The following is a 19,881-nucleotide window of genomic DNA, read 5'->3' as shown; positions in this document are numbered from 1 at the left end:
TGTAACAAAGTATCTGTCTGCTCTTATAAAAATGGTTAAAATATATAGTTTTATTTTTGTTAGAACAAATTTTTTTAGAAATGTATTTATGGCTATTGTTTGCAATTGATCATGGCCAGTCATATTGCTGGAATTCTCTGAGCTGTTGTACATACAGTTTGATTTCAAAAACATGCTTAATATACCTAGGTGACCAACAGTAATTTGATGCCAATTTAAGTTCCTCAGTGTGGCAATATAAGAAAAAGTATTATGCACTGGTTTAAAACCAGACAGTCATTTAAAGGTGAAGCCATTGGACAAATTTTAGGAAACAGATATCAAACTGAAGTTAAGAAAACAACACATTTGTCAATTTATGTGCCTCCAGCTGCAGCTCCCATAAAGACAGTGGTGATTGGTGGTAAAGATGACCCCAGCTCCCTAAGTTCATTAGTCTGTGTGTTGGTATCCAAAATGTCCTGAGAAGGGTACTGATTAGAAGCTCCATACATACACTGGGATGATGAGGCAGAAATCACTGCTTGCATATCTGAAGCTGCAAATAAGAAGACATTTCCTGTAAATTTCTTCGTAAATATAAAAAAAAGCTCTAGCCTTTGCTATTGTTGCTTTTGCTACCTAAGGCCCCCTTTTACAAAGCCGCGCAAAGTAAATGGGCTGTGTCAGCATTACCGCAGTGACAGCCGCTAGCGTGGCCTTGTAAAGGGTGGGGGGGGGGGTAAGATTTTATGCATTGGTAGCCTCATCAAATCACTGTACCAATATGCTCACCCCTCCCCCAACCTTCAACCTATATGTAGTTTGGAAATATCTAGATGTAGCATTTTGAAACACAAGGTGATGTTTGAAAGATGTGGAGGGGAATAATTGAAAGGGAAGCCCAAGTTTTGCTGAGGACGTCCTCGCAAAACATCCCGGTGGAGGGGCGGGGAAACCCGTATTATCGAAACAAGATGGATGTCTATCTTTCGTTTCGATAATACAGTCGGGGACGCCCAAATCCTGAAATTTAGGTCGTCCTTAGACATGGTCATCCCTAGACTTGGTCGTTTCTGATATTTGGTGATAATGGAAACTAAGGACGCCCATCTCAGAAACGGCCAAATGCAAGCCCTTTGGTCATGGGAGGAGCCAGCATTCGTAGTGCACTGGTCCCCCTGACATGCTAGGACACCAACCGGGCACCCTAGGGGGCACTGCAGTGGACTTCACAAATTGCTCCCAGGTACATAGCTCCCTTACCTTGTGTGCTGAGCCCCCCAAATCCCCCCCCCCAACCCACTAACCACAACTGTACAACACTACCATAGCCCTTACGGGTGAAGGGGGCACCTAGATGTGGGTACAGTGGATTTCTGGTGGGTTTGGAGGGCTCACATTTACCACCCCAAGTGTAACAGGTAGGGGGGGATGGGCCTGGGTCCGCCTGCCTGAAGTACACTGCACCCACTAAAACTGCTCCAGGGACCTGCATGCTGCTGTGATGGACCTGAGTATGACATTTGAGGCTGGCAAAAAATATTTTTAAAGATTTTTTTGAGGGTGGGAGGGGGTTAGTGACCACTGGGGGAGTAAGGGGAGGTCATCCCTGATTCTCTCCGGTGGTCAGCTGGTCAGTTCAGGCACATTTTTGTGCCTTGGTTGTAAAAAAAAACAGGATCAGGTAAAGTCATCCAAGTGCTCATCAGGGACACCTTTTTTTTTCATTATGGGTCGAGGATGTCCATGTGTTAGGCACGCCCAAGTCCCGCCTTTGCTACGCCGCCGACATGCCTTCGTGAACTTTGGTCATCCCTGCGACGGAAAGCAGTTGGGGATGAACAAAATTGGCTTTTAATTCTACCGATTTGGGCGACCCTATGAGAAGGACACCCATCTTCCGATTTGTGTTGAAAGATGGGCGTCCTTCTCTTTCGAAAATGAGCCTGTGTCTCCAAGATACCAGTGAAGGTTTGGACATACACATAAAGTAAAGAAAACCATGTTACCTGCTGGATTCCGACAAACAATGGAAGATGTGTCATAGTAGGAGTTAGATTGCTTTCTTCCACTGTCATCTAAAATGTTGAGTGGATCGTGGATGTCATTGTATGGAGGGAGTGATCGAATGCTGCTGACGCTACTAATTACAGAAACATGCTGGTCTATCAGTGAACCAAGTCTGTGGGATTCTGAGTAATTTCCATAGTATCCTGACAAAGAAAAATAAGTAAGATTGTAAGGAAAATCTCAATAGCAAATGAACAATCAAATAAAGTAAGAATTTAATGTGTCATACAATGGACTGGAGAGACAAAGAAAGGATCACTGGAGATCAATACAGTTTGAAAATCATGCAGGGAAGTGCCATGGGTACTTTTAAGCATACTTTCCCTTTGAAAATTACCTGCAACTGCAGGGCCGTGCCTAGGGTCTCTGGCGCCCCCCTGCAGACTATCAGTTGGCGCCCCTACCCCCCGTGAAAATGATCACGCCCCCCCCCCCCCCCCCCCCGGTGAAAATGATCGATCACCACTTGTCAGCAATATTCTTAGAAACAAATTGCTATACATTGCAAAATAAGATAGCAGATGTAAATTCTCAAAGTGGACATATTCCAAACGCTATTTAGACAAAAATTAAACTGAACCCCCAAGATGCCAGACTCTGCATACAATGCAACACCACAGAAACAGAAACTGTCCCCTAGTACTGTGCAAAATATAAAGACTGCAGATGTAAATTTGAAAAAAACTAACAAGAACCAATCACCACTTTACAAATTAACAAATAGAAATAAAAGAAATATAGAAAATAAAATAATACCATTTTATTGGACTAATACATTTAGCTTGCAGAGGCCAAAACATCCTTCCTCAGGTCAATACAGTATAGTGCTGTTACAGTATCCTATCCTGACCTGAGGAAGGGGGTTTTGTTCTCCGAAAGTTAGTCAAAATGTATTAAAATTAGTCCAATAAAAAGATTACCTATTATAAACATTTATTAACACAGCTACAATACTACTGTATCCTAAAGCAAAAAAATAAAAGTAAATATTTTATTTACAGTTTGTTGTCTCTGGTTTCTGCTTTCCTCATCTTCTTTTCACTGTCTTCCTTCCTTCCATCCAGCATCTGTCTTTGTTCTCTCTCTGCCATCCAGTGTCTGCCCTCTCTGCTGTCCCCTTCATCCAATGTCTGCCCTCTCTCCCTGCTCCTTCCATCTACATCTGCCCTCTATCTCTGCTCCTTCCATCCACCGTCTGCCCCTGTCTGCCCTCTCTCTCTCCCCCTTCCATTCACTGTCTGCCCTTTCTATCGCTTCCATCCACTGTCTGCCCTTTCTCTCTGTCCGCTCAATCCACCATTTGCCCTCCCTCTCCCATCCATCAAGGTCCCTTCCATCTAGGATCTGTCCCCTCTCTCTGCCCCTTTTTTTCAGCCCCCAGTTCCAGCCCCACTATCCCACCAGTCCCCAGTTTCAGCCCTAGCCCTTTTCTCCCACCAGTCTTGAGCTTCGGCCCCCAGCCACTTCTCCCTGTCCCCTTTTCAGCCCCCAGTTTCAAACGCAGCCCTTTTCTCTCACTAGTCCCGAGCTTCAGCCCCAGCCACTTCTCCCTGTCTTCTTTTCAGCCCCCAGTCCCCACAGTTTCAGCTCTTGTCCCTTTTCAGCCTCCAGTCCCAATACTAGCCCCCTTATCCCACCTACCCTCCTTTTCAGCCCCCAGTTCCAGCTCCCTTCATCCACATGCCTTGCATTAGGGCCTCCCCTTTCAGCCCCAGACCCCATCTGGGCTCCCCACCCCATCCCCTTCTGCCATCTGGGCTCCCCACCCCATCCCCTTCTGCCATCTAGGCTCCCCTCCCCATCCCCTTCTGCCATCTGGGCACCCCATCCCCTTCTGTCATCTGGGCTCCCATCCCCTTCTGTCATCTGGGCTCCCCACCCCATCCCCTTCTGTCATCTGGGCTCCCCACCCCATCCCCTTCTGCCATCTAGGCTCCCCTCCCCATCCCCTTCTGTCATCTGGGCTCCCCACCCCATCCCCTTCTGCCATCTAGGCTCCCCTCCCCATCCCCTTCTGCCATCTGGGCACCCCATCCCCTTCTGTCATCTGGGCACCCCATCCCATCCCCTTCTGCCATCTAGGCTCCCCTCCCCATCCCCTTCTGTCATCTGGGCTCCCCTCCCCATCCCCTTCTGTCATCTGGGCTCCCCACCCCATCCCCTTCTGCCATCTAGGCTCCCCTCCCCATCCCCTTCTGCCATCTGGGCACCCCATCCCCTTCTGTCATCTGGGCTCCCCTCCCCATCCCCATCCCCATCCCCTTCTGCCATCTGGGCACCCCTGATCCGACCCGACTAGCAGCTCTGTCGAGATGACAGCGGGTGGGGGGGGGGGGGGGGTGCTCCGCTCCCGCTGCTCCCACCCTACCTTCTTTTAAAAAATAAATCAGTAAAGCGGCGTGGCAGGCAGCGCAGCTTCGCGTCTGCCCTGCTTGTAAAACAAGTAGATCTCCTCGTCGGGCCTTCGCTCACTGGGTCCCGCCCTCCTCTGAGGTAACTTCCTATTTCCTCGAGGGCGGGACCCAGTGAGCGAAGGCCCGACGAGGAGATCTACTTGTTTTACAAGCAGGGCAGACGCGAAGCTGCGCTGCCTGCCACGCCGCTTTACTGATTTATTTTTTTTTTAAGAAGGTAGGCTGGGAGCAGTGGGAGCGGAGCACCTCCCACCCGCTGACACCCGGGGCGGACCGCCCCCACCGCGCTCTTGGTTCCCTCAGTGTCCGCCTTCTTCTGACGTCAGAAGAAGGCGGGACACTGAGGGAACCAATGAGTGCAAGGGAAGGGAGACGTCGGCAGCGCTTTCACCGACGCTGCTGCAGTTTAAAGTCCTCGGCGGCGCGGGGCGAGGGTAAGCACCGCGGTGGCGCCCTCCAGAGGTGGGCGCCCCCCTGCGGCGCTTACCTCGCTTACCGCATCGGCACGGCCCTGTGCAACTGCTTTTCTTATGAGCAATTCTAGCAAAACAAAGAAGCACATAGTTGCTTTTCCCTGGCCTAATCTTGCCCCCATAAATGCTTCCACAAAACTACAGGTAAACGTATACCTGCTGTGGTACAACAGGCTTACTTTTACTACATACAGGGAGAGCAGTTTTCAAAAAACCCTTTAACCAGAGTAAACAGCTTTTAAAAGTTGTCATCTGGATCATTTAATGCAATAAATTGATTTGAAAAGTATTTTTGTTCATTCTTGCTTATTTATAAATACATAAGAACATAAGACTAGCCTTACTGGGTCAGACCAATGGTCCCTCTAGCCCAGTATCCTGTATTCCAAACAGTGGCCAAGCCAGGTCAAAAGTACCTGGCAGAAACCCAAATCGTGGCAACACTCCATACTACAAATCCCAGGGCAAGCAGTTGCTTCTCATGTCTGCCTCAATAGCAGACTATGGACTTTTCCTCCAGGAATTTGTCCATACCGCTTTTAAACCCAGCTACACTAACCGCTGTTACCACATTCTCCTGCAAAACGTTCCAGAGCTTAACTATTCGTTGAGTGAAAAAAATATTTCCTCCTATTTGTTTTAAAAGTGTTTCCATGTAACTTCCTCGAGTGTCCCCCAGTCTTTGTACTTTTGGAACGAGTAGAAAAAATCAATTTACTTCTACTCGTTCTGCACCACTCAGGATTTTGTTTAATCAGGAGCAGCCCGACCATTAGGCCACCTGAGATACCTTTAAAATCTAATTCTATACCCACTAGGTTAGATGTGTTAAACATGTAGACATACTGTTCTTGCTACATTTCCACTACTCTGTGCTGAGTTCTGGCCTCTTTATTCGCTGCCCATTTTCTAGAGGGTTTTTTTTTTTTGGGCTAACTTCGAAAGTTAATCTGATTAAGTCACCTGAGAATACTCAACTTTCTTCTCTTTGACTGGCTAAATTTGTGTACTTAAAATTTCAAAGTTCACAAATTTGTCTAGTCAGAAAAAGGACAGGGCCAAAAGCATTTCTGGGGCAGATTTATCCGTTACCCTAATGAACATATTTTCAGTTCTAAGCTGCTTAATTTAACTCTACTATACCAGTTGCACAAATACTTGTTCTACACCTATCCAGTCATAGTAGTATATTTGGATAGATTTAAGAGAATGTTCAACCAGCAAACAGGATGCTAGGGATTATTAGGAGAGGGATGCAATTAAGACCAAAAATATTATAATGCCTCTACATCGCTCCATGGTGAGATCTCACCTTGAATATTGTGTTCAATACTGGTCGCCGTATCTCAAAAAAGATATAGCGGAATTAGAAAAGGTTCAAAGAAGGGCGACCAAAATGATAGAGGATGAAACTGCTCCCATATGAGGAAAGGCTAAAGAGGTTAGGGCTTTTCAGCTTGGAAAAGAGATGACTGAGGTGGGATATGATTGAGGTCTACAAAATTCTGAGTGAAGTGGAGGTGGAGGTGAAAAAGTACAAAGACCAGGGGGACACTCAATGAAATTGCATGGAAATACAAATAGGAGGAAATATTTTTTCACTCAAAAATAGTTAAGCTCTGGAATTCATTGCCAGAGGATGTGGTAATGACAGTTAGTGTATCTGGGTTTTAAAAAGGTTTGGACAAGTTGAGATGGACATGGGGGAAGCCACTGCTTGCCCTGGGATTGGTAGTGCAGAATGGTGCTACTGTGTTTCTGCTTCCATTTTGGCTACTGTGTTTCTGCCATGTACTTGTGACCTAGATTGGCGATTGCTGGAAGCAGGATACTGGGCTGGATGGACCATTGGTCTGACCCAGTATGGTTGTTATTATGTTCACAAACCTAGCCAACGCACTCTATGCTGGCTGCAAAGAGCAAATAATCAAGAAACTTCAGACAGCCCAGAACACTGCAGCTAGACTCATATTCGGCAAAACAAAATATGAAAGCACTAAACCCTTACGAGAAAAACTACACTGGCTCCCACTTAAAGAATGCATCACGTTCAAAATATGCTCCTTAGTCCACAAAATCATTCACGGTGAGGCACCAGCCTACATGTCAGACCTGATAGACTTACCACCCAGGAATACCAAAAGATCATCCCGCACATTCCTTAATCTGCACTTCCATAACTGCAAAGGTCTAAAATACAAACAAATGCACGCGTCAAACTTTACCTACTTGAGCACACAGTTATGGAACGCACTGCCTCGTAATCTAAAAATGATTTACGAACTAATGAACTTCCGCAAACTGTTGAAGACCCATCTCTTTAACAAGGCATACCACAAAGATCAACCAATGTGAACACACACAACTCCTCCACATTTATTCAGGACTGTCTTACAATATCTGCTTGTTATACTACTATCATGTCTTATCATTATCACGTTTGCCCAAGTTCCTCTGTAACACTAAATGTCTATTTTCTAATATATTTCCACTATTCATGATGTATTGTAAGCCACATTGAGCCTGCAAAAAGGTGGGAAAATGTGGGATACAAATGCAATAAATAAATAAACTAAATTTTACTGAAAACATACCTCAAAATAAACCACCATTGCCAGCTGACTTACTGAGCATGAACTCAAACTAAATGTCACTAAATCTGAGGTCTTAATCTGACTTGCCCACACTCACTATTAATAGCACATATCTCCCTTATAAAACAACTGTGAGGATTGTAGGGGTTACTTGAACTTTCTTTTTACCAACACATTTCTCAAACCGAGTCATCTTGCTTCTTCACCTTACGTCATATCAGATTGAATGTGCTCTTTTTTTGAGCCATCATCTTTCTCAATTACTTCTTTCTCTTTTTTGGTCTTCCCGCTTCCCAGATCCACGGACTATAGCTATCAGGATCCTCCACAGAAAGAAAAAATATGACTACGTCAGTGACATATTGTATACCATTTAAGATTTTTCTCCTTTATCACCAGATTCAATCTTCGGGTCCCTCTCTCTCTCTCTTCCTTGCTATTCTCCTTATTCCTTACCACCCTCAGAGAATTCTTCGACCATACCACTAACATCATCTTCTTGTCCCTTCCTATCATCAGGTCCATTGGGAAGCCATATGTCAGTCTTGCTTTAGTGTTTCAACCACTGTACTCTGGAACAGCTTACCTCTTTATCTTAGATTGGAATTTTCTCTCTTCACTTTTAAGTCTCATCTTATGGCACTTTACTTATCATCAGCATACCCCATCCCCATCTGAATGATTTCATGTACTCTGGATTGTTGGTCACCACTGAACTGAGAAGAGTGTACTAGCACCCATACCTGGTGCTCCTTCTGCCCCATTTTTACCATGCTGTTCTATTGCATCCTTCCCTACCCCTTTTCTTTCATTCTGTTTCCTGTTGTGGTTCAACTTTATTTTAGTTTGTTCATGATCCCCCTCTTCCCTATTTTTATTGTAAATCACTTAGAATTATTATTATTATTTTAGAATAGGCAGTATATCAAATAAGCTTAAAGTTGGACTTGAACACCTACAATTTACTTGTTCTTTTCCACTCAACAGGTTTCTGAAAATCGACCCATTTCTTTTTGAACTCAGTCTTTCTTACAAACCTTTTCACTCGTTGCTTATTTCCTCTGACACTCACTTTCCAAATGACATGTTAAACTTCCCATTCTTCATCTCTAAGGTCCACCTGAAGACTCAGTACTTCATTAAGCTATCTGAAACTCACCACTACATCATTCTTGAACTGTCCATCTCTAGTATGTGTCCTTTTCATCCTATCAAGATTGGAAACTGTTTAGGTCATTAAATATTAGCATCTTTGAACTACCTGCAATTAATTCAGAATGCTGCAGCTTGACTAATAGAAGGTTATGAGTGACTCAACCTCATCGCACCATTACTGCAAAACGTTTCATTGGCTGCCAGTGCAATGCAGGGCTAAATCTTCAAGACCCTTGAAGGAAATGGGCCAGAGTAATTTTATGCACTTCCACGGTCACTAAGGTCTTCCTAAGAAGTATCCCTAACCACACCATTTCTAAAGAAAATCACAAAATGTGACGCAACTAGTATCTAGTCACACAAGGACTAACCTCAGTTGCACTTTGGCGCCAATGTTCAGAACCAAACATAGGCGCTAGAGGCGATTAGCGCTGAACTGCATTAGAGAGCACAGATTACTTAGAGGCTGTAGCATCCCCAACAGAAGACTGTCCCAATCAGATGTCCCCCAGCACAATCCCTGCTAAGCAGAGGACATCATCAAAAATCCCTGCCCCTTCCCCAACCCCTGACTCCCCTCCCCCTAGGATTCACTCAAGGGTCACTCTTGCCCCATAGCTGTCCTGGATTCAAAATGGCCACTATGATCCTTAGGGGTCAATCTGCCATATAAGGGCAATTTGCTGATTGTACTATTATTTGTATGATGTTGTATTTCAGTTACTCAACATATGCATATGTCAAATGTCTTATTGTGACCTGCTGAGAATATAAGGATATAAGTGTTTCAAAAATAAATAAATGATGCGCACTACTGATGATGGAGAAAAACAGAAGAACAAACCTCCGCAGTCCAACAACCTGGGCCACTGAGAGACTGGGCCGGGCCCGGGGCAAGGCCGCCCCCCCCCCCAGGTCGTTGTCATCGCCGCAGCCCCTCCCCTGTCCACCACCAGGCCGGGCCCCCCTGAATTCAAATCATAGTGCCTCACCTCGACCTCACTCTGTGTGAAAGAAGCGCAGCAACAGCAGTCTGCAGATCGCCTCCCTTCGGGCCTTCCCTCCCTGTGTCCCGCCCTCGTGCAAGTTACGTCAGACGAAGGGGATGGGTAGAGGGGACTGCAGCGCCAGGCCCCCCTTGGAGGCCCAGGCCCGAGGAATTTTGTCCCCCCTGCCCCCCCTCTTGGCGGCCCTGCCAACAACAAGACACAGTCTTGTTATGCACTTCTTCTTAGCACAGTGCACTGTGGTTTGTTATTGCATTGTTCACTTAGGGGCCCTTTTAATAAGCTGTGTAGGCACCTACGTGCGTCCAACATGCGTCAATTCGGAGTTACTGTCCGGCTACCGTGTGACCCATGTAGTAATTTCATTTTTTATGCATGTCTGCTACAGACGCCAGAAAATATATTTTATTTTCTGGCATGCAGAGAAAATTGGGCGGTAACTCTGACGACATGCATAGGCGATTACCACACGGTTAACACAAGAAACCTTATTGCCAAGTCAATGGCTGGTGATAAGGTCTCAGACCTAAAATGGGCGCGCACCAATTTTTAATTTGCCCCACGTCCATTTTCAGAAACATTTTGAAAAAAGCCTTTTTTACAGGTGCGCTGAACAATGGATCTGCGTGCATCCATAACACACGCCTACACTACCGCAGCCCATTTTTCAGTGTGCCTTTCTAAAAGGACCCCTTATTTCTATTTTATTAGACATTTCTGACACTGTCCATTTCTTTGAGCACATTGCCTTAGCACATTTTTGCTTTGTATTTCCATTTTATTATTCATTTAGACACTGTTGATACTGTACAGTCGTGTTATGCATATCTTCTTAGCAAAGTGCACTGTTCTTTTATGATCACTTTTTATTTAAACTATTTTGACACAGATTAGTTCTTTGAGCACATTGTCTTAGCACTGAGTACTTTGTAATTTTAGTTCAGAATTTTACTCTACTTGTTCCAATTTTATATTACGTTTTTCCTCACAGCTATAGAACGTACTGTTTCACAAACATCCTTTGATTTATGGCTAACCAAGCGAAACAGTTCTATAGCACAAGAAAATATAAAATCAGCATTTTAATAATGTATATAGCCTCAGCTCAAATGAATTTTGATTTATGTATCTTTATGCTTTCATATCAGCATCTACATTTAGGTAATTCAGAAAGGTAAAAAGGTAAAGCTAAGGACTGATTCATCAGAAGGCTAAGAGTGGGCTTAGGGTGAAAAATCCACACTTTACCCTTATGTTTAGTCATTGAATACATAAGAAAACCAGAAATGAGGCAAAAAAATTAGTTTAAATGGAGAGATTCACTCACAGGGGTATACTCACATCCATCTTAGATCACCCCCATCCCAGTGTTGAAAGGTTATAAGTGGCCAATGGCTTGGGTAAAACCTTAACCTCCCCCTACTAGATGGTTGTCAGCTTTACAAGAAAACTAAAGCACGTAATGAACATAAGTCAACTCTTCCGCTCCATGATTCCTAATGTGGCCTCTTCCACATGAACTTTATCCTACCATAAACCACACTGTATTTGTTCACACCGGAGTCGGCAGTCGCCTCTCCGGTACTATGTAAGCCACATTGAGCCTACAAATAGGTGGGAAAATGTAATAAATAAATAAAATAAAATAAAGTACACGTCACAAATGACAATGGAGCCAAGACTTACATGACTTACATGAGTGGAGGATTGGCCTAGTGGTTAGGGTGGTGGACTTTGGTCCTGAGGAACTGAGTTCAATTCCCACCTCAGGCACAGGCAGCTCCTTGTGACTCTGGGCAAGTCACTTAACCGTCCATTGCCACATTGAGCCTGCCATGAGTGGGAAAGTGCGGGCTACAAATGTAATAAAATGATGGTTTCTTAGAAGACTATTAGCAGGGTGGTTTGCCATTGCCATCTCAAAAATTCAGAAAATAAGAGGTTAATTATATAAACCATTTTTGATTGTGTAAACATTGATAATATACGCATGTAAATGGGCTCTTATAAAATTAGATCACACCTAAAAGTAGGCGTGATCCAAGCTGGTGCATACTTGTACAGTAAGTGAGTACATGGGAGAAGTTTGGGCATAGCATGGGTAGAATCATGATTTACACATATATTTTATAAAATATGAACTAAGATATAAACCTGCTGTCAAGTTGGCATGGAGTGGCATTTAAGAAAGGGCATCCAAGTCAGTACGTAAATAGAAACAGAGAAAAATGAAGGCAGATAAAGACCATATGGCCTATCCAGTCTACCCATCCATGCCATTTACTAGCCCAATGGTTAGTGGAGTGGCCTGAGAACCAGGGAAACTGAGCTCAACTCCCACTGCAGCTCCTTGTGACTCTGGGCAAGTCATCCAACCCTCCAGTTCCCCAGGTACAAAATAAATACCTGTATATTATATGCAAACTGATTGCAACCACAGAAAGGCAGTTTATCAAATCCCATCCCCTTTCCCTTTCTTCTTCCTTTCCCTTAGAGATCCTATGTAGCTGTCCCAAGCTTTATTGAATTCAGTTACAGTTTTCATTTCCACCACCTGAACTGGGAAGTCATTCACGAATTCACCATCCTTTCCATGAAGAAGCATTTTCTCAGGTTACTTCTGAGTCTGTCCTTTTTCACCTTCATCCAAAGCATCCTTCCAATTAAAAAAGACTTGGCTCATGTGCATTTATGCCACGGAGGCGGAGGGCTTTAAACATGTCTATCACATCTCCCCTCTCCCACCTTCCTTCCAAAGTATACATATTGAGATCTTTAATTCTGTCCCCATACAATGGTCAGTGGTCTTATGACAAAGACCACTGACCATTTTAGCAGCCACCCTCTGGACTGACTCCATCCTGTTTATATCTTTTTGAAGGTGCTGTCTCCAGAATTGTACACGATAATCTAAATGACGTCTCACCGGAGTCTTATACAGAGGCATCATCATCTCCTTTTTCCTACTAGCAATTTTTCCTACTGGCCATTCCTCTGCCATACAACCTATTCTAAAATACATGAGAAATGAACGGCCATGTGCTGTTGATTTATAGCATGAGCATGCATCCCTTTTACAAACTGAAATGTCCAAACTATGAACAGATAAAACAAGGGACATCGATGTGTTCATAGCAGCATAGGAACATCCATGTTATAAAATGGCCACATAAAGGTCCATTCAGAGCAGAGGTTTCCTAATGGATGCAGTGGTGGGCTTGGCTCTCAGAAGTTATTAAAAATATTTTAGTACATTGAACATCCATAATTTCTGAAGCAGTCACAGAACCCGGTATCCCTTGCTAGGTTCACTTTCAGGGGAGGGAAGAAAACAGCAAACACTGGGGGATTTAGGAGGTGACTTGCCTTAATCCCTTTAGCGGACAGCTGTTCCATCAGAGCACCTTTCTGTAACTTGGATGTGACAAGTACAAGGTCTAAATAACAACATCCATCATTTTGGACATAGACGTTCCTTCCCCTTCTGAAATTGGAGTTGAGTGTCCATATTTTGGCCCTTCCTTAGTCCCACCTAAAACATGCCCAGACCACCCTCCTTTGCCATACTGCAGTTTTAGACGTCCATATCCTGGCTTTATAAAATCGGGAACTGGATGTCCATGCAATATGGATGTCTAAGTTTTCAGACATCCAAAAGACAAACAGAGCTTCTAAAATAAGGGCCATGATGTCTACACCTTCAGTCCAGGCACAGGCTTCTGCAGGATTTGTGCTAGTGTTTAATAAAGACATGTGCCTTAGGCACAAACATTTCTTTATAAAATAAGTGCCTTCCTGCCTTATTAACCTAGGTGTGTGTTATATAATTACAGGCACAGCAAACAGGAAGAACCTCTACAAGAAAGCAGCACAAACAGGAGAAAGTACAGGCTGGCCAAAGGATGATCCATCACAGGAAATGTTGCTTAAATACACTTTATTAATAGCACCAGTAGAAGGTGATGAGTTGGCTGTTTCCAGGCTGCTCTGTTTAACCAGTGCGGATTGATTTCTTTGCTTTCCTGTGCTTCACAAGTATTTGTGCACCAGAATCTCATACAGCTCTCTTTGGGCCCCTTTTACCAAGCTGTGGCAAAAGGGGGCCTGCGCTGGTGTTGGCGCATGTTTTTCATGTGCGCCGAGGCCCCCTTTTACCACAGCGGGTAAGTCTCTCTTGCCGCACGGCCATTTTGGGGGGGAGTTATTACCGGTAAGGGCTCCCGCACTAACCCAGTGATAACTGGGTAGCACACTGCCCGATTACGGCCGGGTACACTCCGGTGCTACAAAATAAATATATTTTTGTAGTGCCGGATATGACGACACGCTAGGGGTGGGAAGTACCGCCAGGCTGCTGCGGTAGCCTGGCGGTACTTCCTGTTTAGAAAAAGGAGGCCTTTGTTTTTAGAAAGTTTGATTGTGACCCCTGAGGTAGGTGGTTTGTTCTGCCGAAACACGGACAATGTTGGGTTTCTCTACTGATGCTGCAAATAAAGTATATTTAAGCAACATTTCCTTTGATGGATCGTCCTTTGGCCAGCCTCTACTTTCTCCTGTTTGTTATATAATTACTCCTTAACAGTACAAACTGGTTGCTAGTTTCAACGAAGGGAAGTAGTGCAATAACAAAATGTCATACTGTACCACTGGAAGATGCAGGAGAATAGGTTGTTCCTTGGCAGTTGCCAGATACTGAATTGCTCAGATAATTAAAACTCGTTGGATTTAAAAATTGCATGCTGTGTGTGTCCTGCATATTTGAAGAGGCTCCGTAGTTGGAAGGTGGTCTTGGGTTGTACGGAGATACGGCACAACTGCTAGTAAAATAGTCCCTGGAAAGCTGTTGGTCACTTAATGGAGTAAATCGGTTCTGCTCGGCTCTGTGGTGATGATAGACTCCTGAAGAAGGATGATGGGATTGAGCTCGGAGCACAGCCTGATAATTTGAGCTAGTTCCATAATAACTGTGATTTGTCTGTGACAACGTCTGGTAAAGTGGTTCAGAATAAGGTGAACAGTGGGAGTGAGTTGACGGCACTGGGCCCACACTTGGAGGTCTTCCAGCCATTGGCCCCTGGTTAATGACACTTCCTCTACTGACCATGGCTGGGGAGACAGGTGGAGTAATGAGATGGCCGGTGCTTTGAGAAAGTGCCATTTGACCTAAAATCATAAAAGAAGATATCAGTTTTATGACATTGGTTATGTTTAATATAGGATGTCTCACTGTTTGAGAAAGGATCACATGACAAACATAGGGGCCCTTTTGCTACAACATGCTAAAATATAGGCTTAGCACATTTTAATGCTGGACTTTTCCCATTACTATGTAGGAATTGCAAAAAAAAAAAAATGAACATGGGACCACATAAGTGAATTCCTTCAAAAAGGCGGTAAATAAATCCTAATAAATAAAATAAATAATAATAATAACCACCTCTTATTCAGGAGGCGTTAAATGCTCCTGCGTTAACCCTGTGTTATCCAATTAGCATGTGCTAATGTGAATGCGCTAGCTAGATAACTCTTCCACACCCATGACCTGTGCCCTCCCCCCAAAAAAAATTCTCACAACATAAATGACACGTGATAAGTGCGTACTGACATGCAAACTACTGCAAAACGCTTTAACGCTGTTGGTTTAGTAAAAGGGCCTGACAGTTAACTGTTTCCTTCACAGAAACTAAAAGCTCTCTTAAGTCTATGAAGTTGCATGAAATAAATGTACATACACTGTGCTTGCAGTGCAGGCAGATTTATCTCATGCATATTCATTATGGATATCCTAAAACAACGACTGGCTGTGGAGTCCTCAGAACAGGTGTGGCAAGCCCTGAGCTAGATTTTTGATGATACACATTATCATTCCCACAGATCATTCCATGAAAGAGACAGGGGTTTTCTTCCTACCTATCAGCTGCATGTTCTCACCATCTCCAGTGGAGAAGGGGTTCAGGTCACTAGATATGCTGAGGTGCTGGTTAGCTGTGAGGGATACATAATTTTGCTCTGAGAGGCATTCGTTTTTCACGGCAGCCTCCCCAGAATGACTGCCAGCCTTGCTACGATTGGCCAGAAAGCAAGAACTTGGTGATGCAGTAAATGCTGCTTTGCTCGCATCTGAAAAACAAAATGAAAATAAAAATGGTGGTCATAATGTATTAGCCAATACACTGCCCTATTGTGCAATGGACAAATAAGAATGTTATGCACCATGAAAAATATCCATTTTGAAGTTTTAACCTAAACTTTAATTTGATATTTACACTCTCAGCCCTTGAATTAACCCTTTTTAAAATTTTGTATCTTCCCAGACTGGCAAAAATACCAGATTCTCCAGAAAGATTCAGAAATGGTTTGGAAATCTGAAACTGTTTAATTGCTCCAATATCTGTATTCACCTACACTGTTAGGCAGCTAAAACATGTTAAAACCCATTTAAAATCTGCTTGAGAAACAATTGGGCTCATTTTCGAAAGAGAAGGACGCCCATCTTTCGATATAAATCGGAAGATGGGCATCCTCTCAGGGTCGTCCAAATCGGTATAATCGAAAGCCGATTTTGGACGTCTCCAACTGCTTTCCATCACAGGGACGGCCAAAGTTCAAGGGGGCGTATCGGAGGCATAGGAAAGGCGGGACTTGGGTGTGCCTAACACTTGGACGACCTCGACCCATAATCGAAAGAAACAAGGACGTCCCTGACAAACACTTGGACAACTTTACCTGGTCCTGTTTTTCTTATGACCAATGCACAAAAAGGTGCCTGAAATGACCAGATGACCACCGGAGAGAATCGGGGATGACCTCTCCTTACTCCCATAGTAGTCACTAACCTCTCTCACCCTCAAAAAACATCTTTCAAAATATTGATTGCCAGCCTCTATACCAGCCTCAGATGTCATACTCAGGTCCATCACAGCAGTATGCAGGTCCCTGGAGCAGTTTTACTGGGTGCAGTGCACTTCAGGCAAGCGGACCCAGGCCCATCCCCCTCCCTACCTGTTACGTTTGTGGAGGAAACCACGAGCCCCCCAAAACCCACAACAAACTCACTGTACCCACATCTAGGTGCCCCCTTCACCCGTAAGGGCTATTGTAGTGGTGTACAGTTGGGGGTAGTGGGTTTTCTTTGGGGGGGGTTGGGGGGCTCAGCACACAAGGTAAGGGAGCTATGTACCAGGGAGCAATTTCTGAAGTCCACTGCAGTGCCTCCTAGGGTGCCCGATTGGTGTCCTGGCATGTCAGGGGGACCAGTGAACTACAAATGCTGGCTCCTCCCATGACCAAATGGCTTGCAGTTGGTCGTTTCTGAGATGGACGTCCTCGGTTTCCATTATCGCCGAAAATCGGAACCAACCAAGTGTAGGGACGACCATCTCTAAGGATGACCAAATTTCAGGATTTGGACGTCTCTAACCATATTATCGAAACAAAAGATGGATGTTCATCTTGTTTTGAAAATACGGGTTTCCCCGCCACTGAGTCAGGACATTTTGCAAGGACCTCCAAATCGAAACGAGGACATCCCTTTCAAAAATGCCCCTCAATGTAGGCTTAGTTCTACAGAGACCCATTTCACTGATTAAACCATTTAAAATGACTTCCATTGAGAAGAGCAACTGCAAGAGAATGCACAGCCCTCGGGAACTATTTGGGACCATAGGAAGAGAGCATGTGAGGTTATCTCTTAAAAGAGGCATCCTGTGCTCCCAGCTATCCCTGAAGTTCTTCTGTGCAGACTCTATGGGGCAGATTCTGGAATTCGTTGCCAGAAAATGTGGTAAAAGCTGTTAGCTTAGCAAGGTTTAAAAAATTTGGATAATTTCTTAAAAGAAAAGTAATTATTAAGATGGACTTGGGGAAATCCACTCTTTATGTCTAGGATAAGCAGCATAAAATCTTTTTTTTTTTACTATTTTGTGATCTTGCCAGGTTCTTGTGACCTGGATTAGCCATTGTTAGAAACATGATGCTGGGCTTGATGGACCTTCAGTCTACCCCAGTGTGGCAATGCTTATGTTATTATGTAAGCGACCAGAAACTGAGCACCCAGTGCTAATTTTATAATGGCAATTACGTGCATAATTAATGCTATAGAATAGTAATTAAGTCTGCACGTATGTGCTTACTTTTAGGTGCTTCCACTTACACCAGCCCAAAGGCTGGTGTAACTGCGGGCGCCTAAGAGCGGCAGATGCAGGAATAAATGCAAATAATCTACAAACTCTGTGTGATAATCCTGGGTATCTCTCTGACTCGCCCATATTCCTTTCATGTCAATGTCCCTTTTCAAATGCACACTCTAGAATTAAATGTGCACAGTTTAGAGAATAGCAACTAAGGGAAGCTGTAGATGCAACTGCAAAGTCCAATTAACAGCCAATTATTCAATTAAATTGTGAGCGCAACTGACATATAGCATGTGCAAATTTGGGCATTAAGCATTAATTTGCACGCCCTATTTTATAGAATTTGGAGGTATGTACAGAAATATTTTTAGCTGGTGAATGGAGAAGATATGGCCTATAAATTACAGAACAATATCATGTAAATAATCTGAAAGTCTCATTTGTATGTTACTTTTATTGATGGAATATTGTTTTAATCTCTTTAGTATGAATATATAAATTCAATTTACAGATTTTTTAAAATACAGTTACACTTACCAAAATTTAAATAATTTCACAAAAAAGTGTTGTAAAATAATCTATTCCATTGTTTACAGTCCAAACACTATCCCACATAATTAGGCGAAGGGACTGACTAAATAAATAAATAAATAAATAAATAAAATATATGTGCAGGGTGAGGCAAAAAAAAAAAAAAGGAACCCCTTAGAGTTTTTGACTGTTTTCTCAGCAACCACTTGGAATTTCAAAGTGAAAATTTACAGTTTTATTTGATGTTACTATCTATGTTCATGCGCTGAGTGGAATGAGATTATCTTTAAACATGGTAAAGTTACAGACTTTTTAGTGGGACCACCCAGTGATTTTGCAAGTTCAAAAATGTTTGCCCTGGAAAAGTAAAATTATTTGAAAAAAAAAAAATTGGGTACCAGTTAATGATGTCACAGTGATATATATATTTTTTTGTTACATTTGTACCCTGCACTTTCCCATTCATGGCAGGCTCAATGCGGCTTACAGCTGGAGCTGGGTGATTCTCTCTGTATTTAATGGAATATTTCCTGGCATGCCGATCTGCTGTTAGTAATATGTAGACTGTCAATAAAATCGTCCATAGTATCTGAAGATTGGAGGGTGGCCAATGTGATGCCGATTTTTAAAACAGGTTCTAGGGGTGATCCGTGAAATTATAGACCGGTAAGCCTGGCGTCAGTGCCGGACAAAATAGTGGAAACTATTATAAAGAATAAAATTATAGAACACTTATAGACAGACAGACATGGTTTAATGGGTCAGAGTCAGCATGGGTTCAAGCGAGGGAAGTATTGCCTCACCAATTTGCTTCATTTCTTTGAAAGCACGAATAAACGTGAATAAAGGTGAGCCAGTTGATGTAGTGTATCTAGATTTTCAGAAAGCTTTTGATAAAATTCCTAATGCGAGACTCCTGAGAAAATTAAAGAGTCATGGGATAGGAGGCAAGGTTCTGATGTGGATTAGGAATTGATTATTGGACAGAACACAGAAGGTAGGGTTAAATGGTCATTTCTCTCAATGGAGGAGGGTGAACAGTGGAGTACCTCAGGGATCAGTACTGGGACCGGTGCTATTTAACATATTTATAAATGATATAGAAATTGTAACAATGAGTGAGGTGATTAAATTTGCAGATGATACAAAACTATTCAAGGTTGTTAAAACATGTACAGACTGTGAAATATTGCAGGAAGACCTTAGGAAATTGGAAGACTAGGCATCCAAATTGCAGATGAAATTTAGTGTGGGCAAATGCAAGGTGATGCACATTGGAAAGAATAATCTGAATCATAGTTACCTGATGCTAGGGTCCACCTTGTGGGGGGGGGGGGGGGGTCAAGACTCAAGAAAAATATTTAGGTGTCATTGTAGATAATACACTGAAATCTTCTGCTCAGTGTGTGGCGGTGGCCAATAAAGCAAATAGGATGCTATTAATTATTAGGAAAGGGATGGTGAATAAGACTGAAAATAATATAATGCCTTTATATCGCTCCAAGTATTTCCTTCAGTTCTGG

The 19,881-nt window shown here is 43.4% G+C and overlaps 1 protein-coding gene across 1 annotated transcript in view; it reads right to left on the bottom strand.

The window, feature by feature from the left end:
- Positions 1-356: 356 nt before the first annotated feature.
- RFX6 (regulatory factor X6) overlaps positions 357-19,881 on the bottom strand; it is a 180,315-nt gene continuing 160,790 nt past the window's right edge. Inside the window, exons 16-19 of the mRNA XM_030195524.1 lie at positions 15,606-15,815; positions 14,340-14,858; positions 1,992-2,195; positions 357-538 (exon numbers count right to left, since the gene is read on the bottom strand). Of these exons, the coding sequence (XP_030051384.1) occupies positions 357-538; positions 1,992-2,195; positions 14,340-14,858; positions 15,606-15,815 (1,115 nt within the window). The remainder of the gene's footprint in view (positions 539-1,991; positions 2,196-14,339; positions 14,859-15,605; positions 15,816-19,881) is intronic.

Source organism: Microcaecilia unicolor, chromosome 3 (assembly GCF_901765095.1).
Source record: "Microcaecilia unicolor chromosome 3, aMicUni1.1, whole genome shotgun sequence".
Classification (NCBI taxonomy): Eukaryota; Metazoa; Chordata; class Amphibia; order Gymnophiona; family Siphonopidae; genus Microcaecilia; species Microcaecilia unicolor.
Note: the sequence above shows the minus strand (reverse complement) of the source record. Positions and strands in the feature narration are given on the sequence as shown.